At 35.4% G+C, this 11,942-nt stretch overlaps 1 protein-coding gene and 1 non-coding gene across 2 annotated transcripts; one reads left to right on the top strand and one right to left on the bottom strand.

Moving 5' to 3' along the window:
- Positions 1–2,564: 2,564 nt before the first annotated feature.
- On the bottom strand, positions 2,565–4,915 carry CYT1 (Glucose-1-phosphate adenylyltransferase family protein). The gene is made up of 5 exons (XM_086667916.1): positions 4,608–4,915; positions 4,162–4,292; positions 4,009–4,071; positions 3,670–3,909; positions 2,565–3,551 (listed from the first exon to the last, which is right to left on the bottom strand). Exons 2-5 carry the CDS (start codon positions 4,270–4,272, stop codon positions 2,880–2,882), a joined length of 1,086 nt encoding a protein of 361 aa, XP_086524042.1. The 5' UTR covers positions 4,273–4,292; positions 4,608–4,915; the 3' UTR covers positions 2,565–2,879.
- Positions 4,916–6,225: 1,310 nt separating this feature from the next.
- On the top strand, positions 6,226–6,297 carry TRNAQ-UUG (transfer RNA glutamine (anticodon UUG)). Its single transcript has one exon. It is a non-coding gene; the product is annotated as a tRNA-Gln (tRNA).
- The last annotated feature ends 5,645 nt before the right edge of the window (positions 6,298–11,942 follow it).

Below are 11,942 nucleotides of genomic sequence, written 5' to 3'. Positions count from 1 at the left end.
CCTCTAAAAAGTATTTTAAATTGGATATTTGGATGCTTGTAGATATTTCTAATCTTAAAGAAAATTCAAACTTGCTTATATTGGGGTTTGGGTTCTTCGTGTACAAGTAAACCTTATCCAGCTGAAAATGTGCTTCTTGATGCAATTTTTTGCAAATGGAATCGTGATAGAGTTCCTTGTACTACATACATTTTAGAATGTCATATACAGTCATTGCATTCTATTGTGTTCTTCCACATCAAACATGGCCTAACAAGACCAAGTCTTCGTGGCTCAATTATTGTGCATATGCAAGTAAGACCACTTCCAACCAAACATACCACCCTGGAGTGCTTTTGATGCTGAGCAAAGTTGAAGCGTTTAATGGTCTTCACAATTCGATTATCCAAAAGATCAAACAAAATCGATCTTTTTCTTATGGTTTAAATTCTAAGTTAGACAATTTTAGAATCAACCGTATCAAATTGTGTCTTGTGATTTTCCTGGTAGAGTTTCCACTTTCCAAGCAACTCTTTTTACAAGTTTAGCTCCCTAACAAGCATTTTTTTTAGATTGTATAGTGGCGATACTAAAGTTTAGGCGATTTAAATGCATCACTTTAAATAGATGGCCGCTGAATTGAAGAAAATAAAAATATTATCCAAGTAAAATTTTTAAACGAAATATGTGAAATTTAAAAGATTTTCCGAGAAAACAAATTTAAGGAGAAATAAAATGCTTCTTCTTTTTCTTCCATTCTGGCCACCATCATTCTTCTCTACCTCCCTCCTTCTCCCATATTATTATTCCACACCTAATTTTCTTCATCTCGCTACCAGTTATTTTTGTGTGCCGTTTCCATTGCTTGTTCTAAACTCTAGAAAAAATTCAATGTTTTAATGAATTTACAAGTATGGGTTTTGTTAATTATACAAAAACTAAAGTGGGTTTTTCTTAGTTGACCTAGATTTAATAGTTTGCTTCTGACTTGTTTGTGGTTCTTTCACGGTCTCTCCTCTGATCTTCCTCCTGAAATTGCGTGTAATTGATGATAATTAAAAGGGGAATAAGAATTATACTGTATATTGGAAACATAAACCCTAAAAGAATAATCTAACAGTAAGTAGATCAGATTAGGAAGAAGTTAAAGGGTAATACGGTGGTGGTGAAGGTGGTCAGAAATTGTGGTGGTGGTGGTCGGAATTTGTGTTTGAAGGTGAAGTGAAGACGAAGATGAAGATTAAATGACTAACAAATAAGTAATATAGATTTATTTCTCTATGCCCTAAAGAATTTGCCAATTTATTTTTCGTAACAAATTAGTTACCATCCTATGGAATATATTTTTTCTCTATCACCTCCATCACGGAATGGATTTTTTCTTGGCAATCCCCTACCCAAATGAACACCACCCCAAATGGAATTCACTTTGCTACCATCCTATGGAATATATGGAAAATGAGATGCGATAACTGTTTTCAATATACCATCACGGACATCAATAAAGTCATAACATCGATCAGAAGCTTCCCAGAAAATATTATATCTAAAATCAGCAAGAAAGAGGATAAGAATGACAAATGGAAACCACCTGCGAACCCTTTCCTCAAAATTAACGTTGACGCCTCGTTTGTGGGAATAGAAAGTAATATTGGTACTGGACTCATAGTCCACAATGGGGATTCGAAATTCATTGAAGCACATGCATCCTCAGATAGAGCGAGAAATAGCGAAGAAAGTGAAGCTCTAGCTATCCTTAAAGGTCTTCTCTGGGCTGAAGAACACCACCAAAGTTTCATCATCATAGAAAGTGATAACTACAACCTCATCAAGCATATCCAAGATAGCCGACATACCATTCAATGGCAGTCCAAAGTCTACATTAAAAGAATCCGAGAAGTCAAAGGTAGACTCGCTAATGTTATCTTCAGCTACATCAAAAGACAGAAGAATGATCAAGCAGACAAATTAGCTAAATGGGCGAGAAAGCAAGATAGGTCTAAGACCTGGAAGAATGTACCTTCTTTTTTAGTTAATAAGTACTGTAATAACTTTCTTATCTAATGTGATTGTACGTTTCAACAAAAAAAAAATTAAAAAATATATTGTTGAAATAAAATTGACCAGTTTTTTATAAAGTCTTTGCACCTTGAATAATTTTCTTATTTCACGGAATCAACAGCCAAATAGATCCATCAACCGTATCCTTTCCCGTCTATGATTCAAGGTAGAATTAGGTTTAGTTGATCGACATGGAAAAGTCTAGATGACATCCAAACTTCCTGCAACTTAAGTTGATCGACATGTCTTTAAAAAAAAAAGTTGATCGACATGGAAAAGTCCAGATGACCCAAGAATTTTGCCCAAGCATGGCTGAGTAATGACATGACATGTCAGAGAGTAAAAAATGAGCATGTCATGTCACCACTTGGGCCATGCTGAGACAATATTTCCGGGTCATGCAGCCACAATTGCATAATTGGGAACTTGGAATCAATTGAAATACTTCTATCATTAACTAAAAGGAATTTCTTTCAACAAAAAAAAAACTAAAAGGAATTTGATTAACCCAAAGGAGTCAAGTATTTTCAGTGTAACTGAAATAATTTATTACATATAGTAAATGATATACATTGAAGATCATAATCACCAACATTCAATCAAAATGTAAATAATTATACCTCAACTCACTTCACTTCTTACACTCCTCTCACATTCTGGCCCTTCAAGTAAAGCATAAAAAATGGAAAAGAAAAAAAAAACTTGACCCATCTTCACTTATCACTCCAATGTCTTTAAAATGAGATCAAAGATAAGAAATAACATCCATGCTACTGAATTCACAGTTATTGCTCTATCACCTTGAACAGAAACTTACTTTTTTCATCTGGTTCAATCTCTCACATTACTATCTCAGGTTTCAGAATGCTAGTTTTGATCTCTTTGTGAGGTAAGACGACACCGCCGTTGGTGTAAATTTCATCACAGACATGAACATCTTCACCGAGGATGGTCATGTTCTCGACACGAGCCCACTGCCCGACTGTGGAGTGCCATCCGATAATGCTGTTTGAGATGCATGAATGTTTCTTTATACGAGCACCTTGCATCACAGTACAACGCGAGAGTCTAACTCCTGATTCAACGACACAACCAGGCCCAATAGCTACATCTGGCCCAATCAAACAGCCCTCTCCGATTGTAGCAGTCTCATCGACAAGAACGTTCCCAACTATGTGAACACCTGAGGCTAGGTTTGACGGGGCTTTCTTCCGCTGTGAATCCAAGTATAGTCTCAAGCCTGTGATGTAATCCCTTGGTTGTCCAACATCCATCCAGAATCCTGGCAAGACCATTGCAAAGAGCTTTTGCTCCGCAGCGATCTTAGGGAACACTTCTTTCTCAATCGAAGTGGGTCTCAATTCAATTCGATCAAGAACAGATGGGTTTAATAGGTAGATCCCAGCGTTGATCTTGTTACCCACAAAGATTTGTGGTTTTTCTACAAACCTCTCGACCTTTCCTGTCGATTCTTCCATAACTACCACACCATACTTCGATGGCTCGTCAACCTACTCAATTAAAGCAAAACTTAGATATTTACATGTTATGGCTAAACTAGTGAATAGAAAGGCTCACTTCTCAAATAGATAACACATAATAGTATATGCAATATTGGCGAACTTTTACCTTGGTAACCATGATGGATGCTTCTCCTCCATGAGATTTGTGAAATTCGATCATTTCTTTGAATGGGTAGTCGCTGATAACATCGCTATTGAGGACGAAAAATGGCTGACCAGAAGCATCAATCAACTTGTCCCTGGCTAAAGCCAAAGGACCTGCAGTACCAAGGGGTTCAGTCTCTTGTGAGCAAGAGATCTTGATCCCAAGCTTCGACTCGAAACCCTTCAAGAAGTTCAACATCACCTGCAAGATGATGGGTAAAAAACCTAACTTAGCTCCAACTATTAGGATACTAAATGGATTTGAAGTTTCATTTTAGGAGGGAATTGGTCCTCATTTTACCTCTGGTTGGTAGTTAATGGCTAAAACCACTTCAGTCACTCCAATATCTTTAAGAGCTTCAATCTGTACAAATCATGTAAATTACTAGGTCAAAATGAGATAAGAAAATCATATTAAAAAGGGGGGGAAACCTAATGTGAAAAGGTATAAAACCTGATGAAGAATCATGGGTTTGTTAGCAAAATCAACCAGGGGCTTAGGAACAGTGAGGGTCAATGGCCTCAGACGTGTTCCAAAACCTCCAACAAGAATGAGTGCCTTCATCTTTCAAATCTTCTTTTTCTCTGTTCATTCAAGGATCATGAATTACAAACATCACACAAGAAGATATTAATTATAGACAGAGAGAGATCAGAAACAATGAGGCAAATTTAATTTCAGTAGACCCAACAATAAAGATTGAAACTTGATCTTCATAACTACAAATTCAATCGAATTGGCTCTAGCATTTCTACATTTCTAGATCTAATAAAATAATCAATACCCATAAATCCCCATTAAGGTAGAAGATCAGATTAGAACGCCACAGATCTACCTCGAAAAAAAAAAGATCAAGACAAAAATAGAACAACCCAGACGAAGAATTCAAAGAATCTTACCGGAGTGTAGACGGAAAAGCGATAATTAAAAGCGCGAATTAATTTTCGCGCCCGCTTTCCGGCCACCGGAGTTGTGGGATGTGTTGTTGGGGACCTTGGGGAAGAAGACGAAATTATTTTCTCGGAATTTCAGCTCTGGGCGACTGAAATAGACGTATCTATATTCCTATATATATAGAGAGAGAGAGAGAGAGTCCGTTTGTCCGAAGGACTTGTTGCCTCTGGATTTCAATCCGTAATGAGGTTTGTTTGGAAGAAGTGAATTTTTTATTTACGTCCCCTTACGGGAAGGCTTTGCCTTTACCTCTAACCTTCAACGTTAATTTAGTTAGGTTTGTACACTCTCTCTATACTTAACCAAACTTAGATTATTCGATAGGAAAAGGTCTCTATGCCCAGCCAATATCCCGACCGGGATGTGATCAGACATGATTTAGAGAGAAAAAGTTTTTATCTCTGAATTTTGCCCGACTACGTTCAGAATTCGACCAGATAGTGATCAGGCATACCATTATGGTTGTATTTGTTATAATTAGATAGCAAAACAAGATTTTTTTGGATAAATTAAAATTTGATTTTATGTTGTTCATAATAAAATACTGAAGAGACGCATAATACCAGTCAACTAAAATATAGTTTACAGTAAGACAAATTAGCGTGATAAATTTGTAAGGTAAATCATAGAAGCTTTTATTATGACGTGGATCTAGATACAATCTAGACCTCCCAATAACAATTCATAAGTTTGACGGCAATATTTTAAGTTGACTTTTTATTATATTGGGTAATTAACAACTCTAGATCTTGAGATATTGACTAGACCACCATTAAGAATCTATGTGCTTGATGCAAGTTTGCCTAACAGTGTGGGTGTTGACTTTGATAGGTTGTGGTTTGAACAAACAAATGAGAAGTCAATTAGTCGACAATTAATTCCCTTTAAAAGTGGTACTTGCCCACTTTTTGATGTATAAATACCAAATTAAACATCATGTGCTCCCTTACTAATCCAGTACGGAAATATAATTATTTATGCAAAACAAAATTATAGTATATGATTGTAGATATTATTGTAAAAAAAGAAGTAACCATAATTAACTAAATCAAGAGTCGGAAAATGAGATTACGTTTTGAAAACCGAGAGAAGCTTTTAAATTTAGAATTTTGAAATAATAAGAACATGGTTTTGTAATTATTGGGTATTAGAGTAATGTTACTATCTCTAATATAAAATTACCTTTGAATCACAGATCCAGAAAGACAGAGAGAACGAGTGTGAATGAAGAAGATAACTTAGATCTAACAAGGAACTCAACAAATAATAGAGAGAGGCGGGCGATTAATGTAGTTTGTCTGTCTTTGCCTCTAAATCATCTTAATTTATAGTAAGCAATCATATGATCAATGGAGGTCAATTTCATCAAATAAACTTATGGAAAAATATTCTTAGGATATTACCCACAATAAACATATATAATGGTAGTATGCATGGGTTGCCTTGTTATGTATATATGGAGGCATTATCAATGCCTCAAGGGGAATCAGGATCCAAAGATTCTTCTACAGAGAAAACAAATAAACGTCTAAGTAATAACCTAACTGTGAAATAATCAGTTAGGGTTCTATGGTGTAGTGGTTAGCACTCTGGACTTTGAATCCAGCGACCTGGGTTCGACTCCCGGTTGGACCTCTTTTTTTATCACCATTCTTTGTTTTTTCTCAATATTTTAGAGTGACAATACTCAATTGACCCTTTATACAGTTCCAAAACATCTAGTTTTGTGTTAATACATGACTCGGCAACAAAAAAAAATGTTATGGGGATTCCATTGCAGGAAGCCCATTCCTTACATATATCGCCCCATGGACGTGTCGTAGAAGCCATGACTGATCAGGAGGCAATTATCTCGGCCTTGGCTAGGTTGGTGATAGACAGATAGTTGGACGAATTTTGGAAGGTGGGTGACTTGGGGAAATAAGAAAAGTATCCGGGGTGTAAAGACTTCTTTAAAAATTGGTCAACTTTAATTGACGCATTTTTTTAGTTGTTTGACGGAAACCATTTTAAGTGAAGTATTTTTTATTTCTTTTCTATTCTCCACGATTTTACCATCAATATTTCTCTTTTTTCCTCTCTCTTTCTCTTCATCTCTTTCTCTTACTATATAGCCGTTTTCCTGCGAAAAAATCGTCGAAAAACGGCCTTGGTTTGGGGTTTTCCAAACCATTAGTGGTTTGCTGGGAGAACCCCAAACCACTAGCGAGACGGCTTTCCGGCGAAGCCGCGAAGGGGGTCCAGTATTAAATAAAGAGAGAGAGAGGGAGAAGTAGAGAGAAGAAGGAGGAGTAGAGAGAGAAATGGAGAGAGAGGAGTAAAGAGAAGAAAGAAACAGAGGTTGTAGACTTGTAGTTTATTGGAAGGAGAAGAAGAAGAAGAAGAAAAGAAAAAAAAAATTGTGGTGGCCGGAGTTAGAGGTGGTGCCCGGAGTTGGTGGTAAGATAAGAAGAAGAAGATGACTTGTTTCCCTTTATTATTTTGCACCCCAGATAATTCGTCAAAATTCACATATTCCTTTTAAAATTTTCTATCCCGAAAATGTTTCTTGTTTCCCCAACCCACCATTTTAGAAATGCCATGTGTGATTAAAAGGTGGACAAACTAGACCACATCATACTATCAAGTATCAACACATGTTAAAAAAGACAACTAACACTTAGATCAATGATCCAACAAGATTAAAGGTGTCGTTTGACAATACAAAGTAAGTAATTTTTATTGTTTATTTAAATAGAAAAGTAAAAAAGGTTAGTTTTATAACCCAAATTTCTTTACTCCAGTTAAATTAAAAACCCTTTGAAATACATTTTTTCGTTTTTGTCTCATGGTTATATTACTACATTATGATATGATATAAATGTTTTCGAAAAATATGTAATTTGTATAGAGCAAATAAATTATGCTTAAAAAATAATATAAATTACCTGAAAACTATATTGTGAAGAGCAAACTATTCTTGCTTTTAACATGTAAATTATGTTTCTAAAAGTTTAAAGATTTTACTTACAAAAGCTCATAAGAAAGAAACTAGACTTTGTTTGTCTTTAGGTCAAATATTAGTCAGCTTTGACCAAGTCAAGAAGTCATAAGATTGACTGAAACCACATGAAAACAGACCCTCGTCGAAGTCATCAAGGAGGGGAATCCAACAGAACTCGACCACTTGAGCCATGACTTCGGATGTCAGCCTTGATGATCCAAAAAATGATCATCAGTTGACTAAGGTCAACAAGCCAAGAAAAAACCGAAAGTTTGTGGGTCAACTCGTCAAGTCAACAGGGAGGTTGAATCTAAAGGAGGTCCACCACTCAAGCCCAGAACTGGAGGGTCGGCATGATTGTCCTAGGCGCCTTAAGCCCTACCCTGAGTTAAATACAACCAGGTCTGCCTTGGGATTCACGAAAAGACTAGGGGGTCCACGTGAGTAGGACTAATACCTTAATCCCGAAACATTAGGAGGTAGAAGCGTGCCTAACGACCGGCTTAATCCTGAATCTAATCAAAGATCCCAGTCGTTGAGGATCTCAAGTATTTAACTAACTTAGGCTTCAAAAGTCTTTCAAGGAGGATACATCTCCTAAAAGATCTATCAGTTCGGAAACATATCCATCTAGGATTCTTAAACAGAGGAATTCTTAAATATCAAAGATACGGGACAATCTTAAAGGGAAACCCTAATATCTTTTAACTACGAACAAGTAGTCTCAATCCAGTCGGTGGATCTCAACCGTCTCATCATCATTGTCTATCAATAGTCGGCCAAAACACCCTATAAAAGGGCATCAAATCACCTTGAACAAGGTAAGAACTCCACGGTTCACTCAATACTCAATGTTTTAACTGTAAGCGTCTTTTAGGACACCTAATTAGGGGTTTACTCTAACTTAGGATTCTATGTAATGTCCCTTAAGAGTTGAATACGGTATAAAAAAATCTCAAGAAGCTTTTTAGCTCTAAAACATCGAGTAGAGAAAGAAAGAGAAAAAATTCCCAACTATCTATCTAGTCAAAGAAGAAGGTGTTCTTCATCTAACCACCATTGAAGTTCCAGCAAACAACAAGGTGGGAGATCAAGGTGATTGTTAGGTGTCTCGAGTTAGGAGCTACAATTGGAGCTCTTGGTCTTCTCAAGCAATTGAAAAAGTTTGAGGGAAAATTAACAATTAAGGTAATATCTAAACTAACTTAGTTATATTATTAGCTTTGCATGAGATCCTGGGGATACTAGTGTTAGACATACTAGATGTCTAAGATTCCCTAACAACCATAGGAGACACCATAACCCAACATTTACATGTTTATTATTCATCATTTTGACACAACGAATAAAAGATCTTCAGATTTTTGTATTCTTGGATCAGATGGGGCAGCCCCTTGATCTTCCTTCAGAGATATCAAGTGATATACTTTGTCACTTTCCTGTTGAGTCAATCCTCAACCGTAAACGAGCAAGATCTAGTGGAACATTATCGTTGATACCTGTTTTGTCCATCTGCCCCTCAACCTACTGCCAACATGGATTTTTTGATTCTCCCACTATTTATAAGAATCCAATAAGTAATTGTATTTAACTTAGCGGGTATTGGTTTATTAGGGTTTTGAATGTTCATTGTTCATCATTTTGATGCAACGAATAAGATACCTTCACATTTTTGTATTCCTTAATCACATGGGGCATCCTCTCAGTCTTCCTCTAGAGGTATCAAGTGATATATGTTTGTATTCTTGAATCAGATGGGCATCCTCTTGATATAATTGTATTACACTTAGCGTGTAATGGTTTATTAGGGTTTTGAATGTTCATTGTTCATCATTTTGATACAACGAGTAAAATACCTTGAGATTTTTTTATTCTTGAATCAGATGGTGCATCCTCTTGATCTTCCTCCAGAGGTATCAAGTGACATATTTTGCGACTTGCCCGTTGAGTCAATCCTCGATTGGAAACGAGTACGGAAAACCTGGTGGAACATTATCGTTGATACCCGTTTTGCTTATCTGCACCCTCAATCTACTACTAAGATGTGTTTCTTGATTCTCCATTATTTACAAGAGATCCAATAAGTAATTGTATTGCATTTAGCTTTAGAGAGTACAAAGAATATAACAACCAATCATATGACCCTTTAAAGTGGATTCATCACTCTCCCCTTGATAGTAACAATAATTTGATAGATTTGGGTGTAGTCCTGCTCTGAATGAATACAAAGGTTGTCAGAGTTCACCTTGATAGTAACAATAATTTGATAGATTTGGGTGTAGTCCTGCTCTGAATGAATACAAAGGTTGTCAGAGTTCACATACTCGCTGCATTGTCATGATTCTCATGGACCAATGAGTATCTTTGCTAATTAATCCCTTTATTGGTGGGTGGGTCAATGATGAGATTGTTGTGGGCTTTGATATGGTTCAAGAGGAGTTTAGACGGTTTCCATTGCCACTTTCAATTCATTCTTATTATCAGTACTAAGCACATGAAAATCCTAACATATGTATATGGTTATTAAAGGCGAGTGGCGAATGGGAAATCATATTCAATATACTACATGATCGTTCTTTCTTTCAGCCATTAGTTATTAATGTGGCGTAGTGGAAAACTCCCGAAAAGAATTAGATTTTCATCTAAAACTTTTAAAACACAGAAAAACTTTTAGATCTCCGTCTTAAGAATTGTAGAACCAAAACTAACAAAGATTAAACTAAATACTGTACTAAATTTTTATGGATACAACTTGATTTTAAACAACTACTAGATCCCCTTTATATAGTAATAGGGTTTCCTAAACTTAATAAAACTAGAGTTAACAACTTCTAAATAAATTAAAATACTAAAATTAATAATCTAAAAATATAAAAGTGCTAAAATTAATTCTTTACTAATTCAAAATATTAAACTGCTAAAACTATTAGATTTTAAGATATGTAAGATTTTAGGAATATCTTCTAAAAACCCCCTGCATCAATACTGACGCAACGGAAAACTCTGAAAAAGTCTTTAGATCTTCGTCTAAGACTTATAGAACCAAAACTAAGAAGATTAAACTAAGTATTGAATTTTTATTGATAAAATTTGATTCCCTTAAACCACTATTGGATCCCCTTTATATAGCAATAGGGTTTCCAAAACTTAATAAACTAGAATGAATAACTTTTAAATAAATAAAATACTAAAATTAAGTATCCTAATAGTATAAAACTACTAAAAATAATTTTCTACTAACTCAAAATATTAAACTACTAAAACTATTAGATTTTAAGATATTTAAGATTTTCGGAATATCTTCTAAAAATCTTCTCTCCTTCACTTCAAAGAAATTCGCCTCGAGTTTATTAACAGATTTAGTTGTCATGTTGATTGGTACTCCCTTAATGCAATTTTTTCCGTGACTTATGCATAGGAATAACCAAATATTCAGACTTGAACGAAGATTGAGTTATGGTATAGTTAAGATACTTGTGATTTAATTGAATCTTCCTCTTCACCCCAAAAAGAAATATGTAAGGATCATGAATAAAGTGATTGAGAATCACAAGCTTATGTGAAGACTGCCCAGTAAAATTGCTACCCAATCTATTAAAAACTATTTTAGATTCACATAATACTAGAAAAGGATCTGCATATGAAGGAAAATTAATCGGTCCGATAAGTGACTCATTAAGTTTCACATATTCCTTCAAAACAATTTATATTATCAACTTCTTTTGAAATAACATACTGCTCATCTTGAGAACTGATGATATTAGACTCTTCCTTGATCTCAATAACGCCAGTTTTTATTTCTTAATCAACTTGCTTTACAACACAATCCATATGTATTTATGTGTCTAAACTAGTATTGCTAATTTCATCCACAACCAAAGACATATCAGAATCTGATATTACTTCAAAGTTTGTTGTAAGAATACTTGTGTTTTCTTTGTATTTATTATCAGGTTGGTTGTGGGCAAATTCCTCAACACGTTCCCTGTTACAGTATCCATTAACAGCTTGGTTGAGGACGAATACCTTAACACGTTCTCTGTTAACGTACCCATTAACAACTTGGTTATGGGCGAATAACACAACACGTTCTCTGTTAATGGTTGAATGACTAAAGTTTGCATTGACATTGAGGTTGTTAATTGTCTCCACCACTTGATCTAGTCGATGACTCAAACCGTCAAGTGTTGTCCATATATAGCATCGTTATCTCGTTCACCTCGAGGTTTGTGTTTGTAGCCTCGTCTTCAACCATCGAACAAGGAGAAATCTCGCTCTTGATACCAACTGATACAAC

The sequence above is a fragment of the Eschscholzia californica genome, unplaced genomic scaffold (assembly GCF_041429995.1).
Source record: "Eschscholzia californica isolate CP2 unplaced genomic scaffold, dmEscCali1.0.p SCAF_3, whole genome shotgun sequence".
Taxonomy (NCBI): domain Eukaryota; kingdom Viridiplantae; phylum Streptophyta; class Magnoliopsida; order Ranunculales; family Papaveraceae; genus Eschscholzia; species Eschscholzia californica.
The sequence above is the reverse complement of the archived record's forward strand: the minus strand, read 5'-3'. Positions and strand labels throughout refer to the sequence as shown.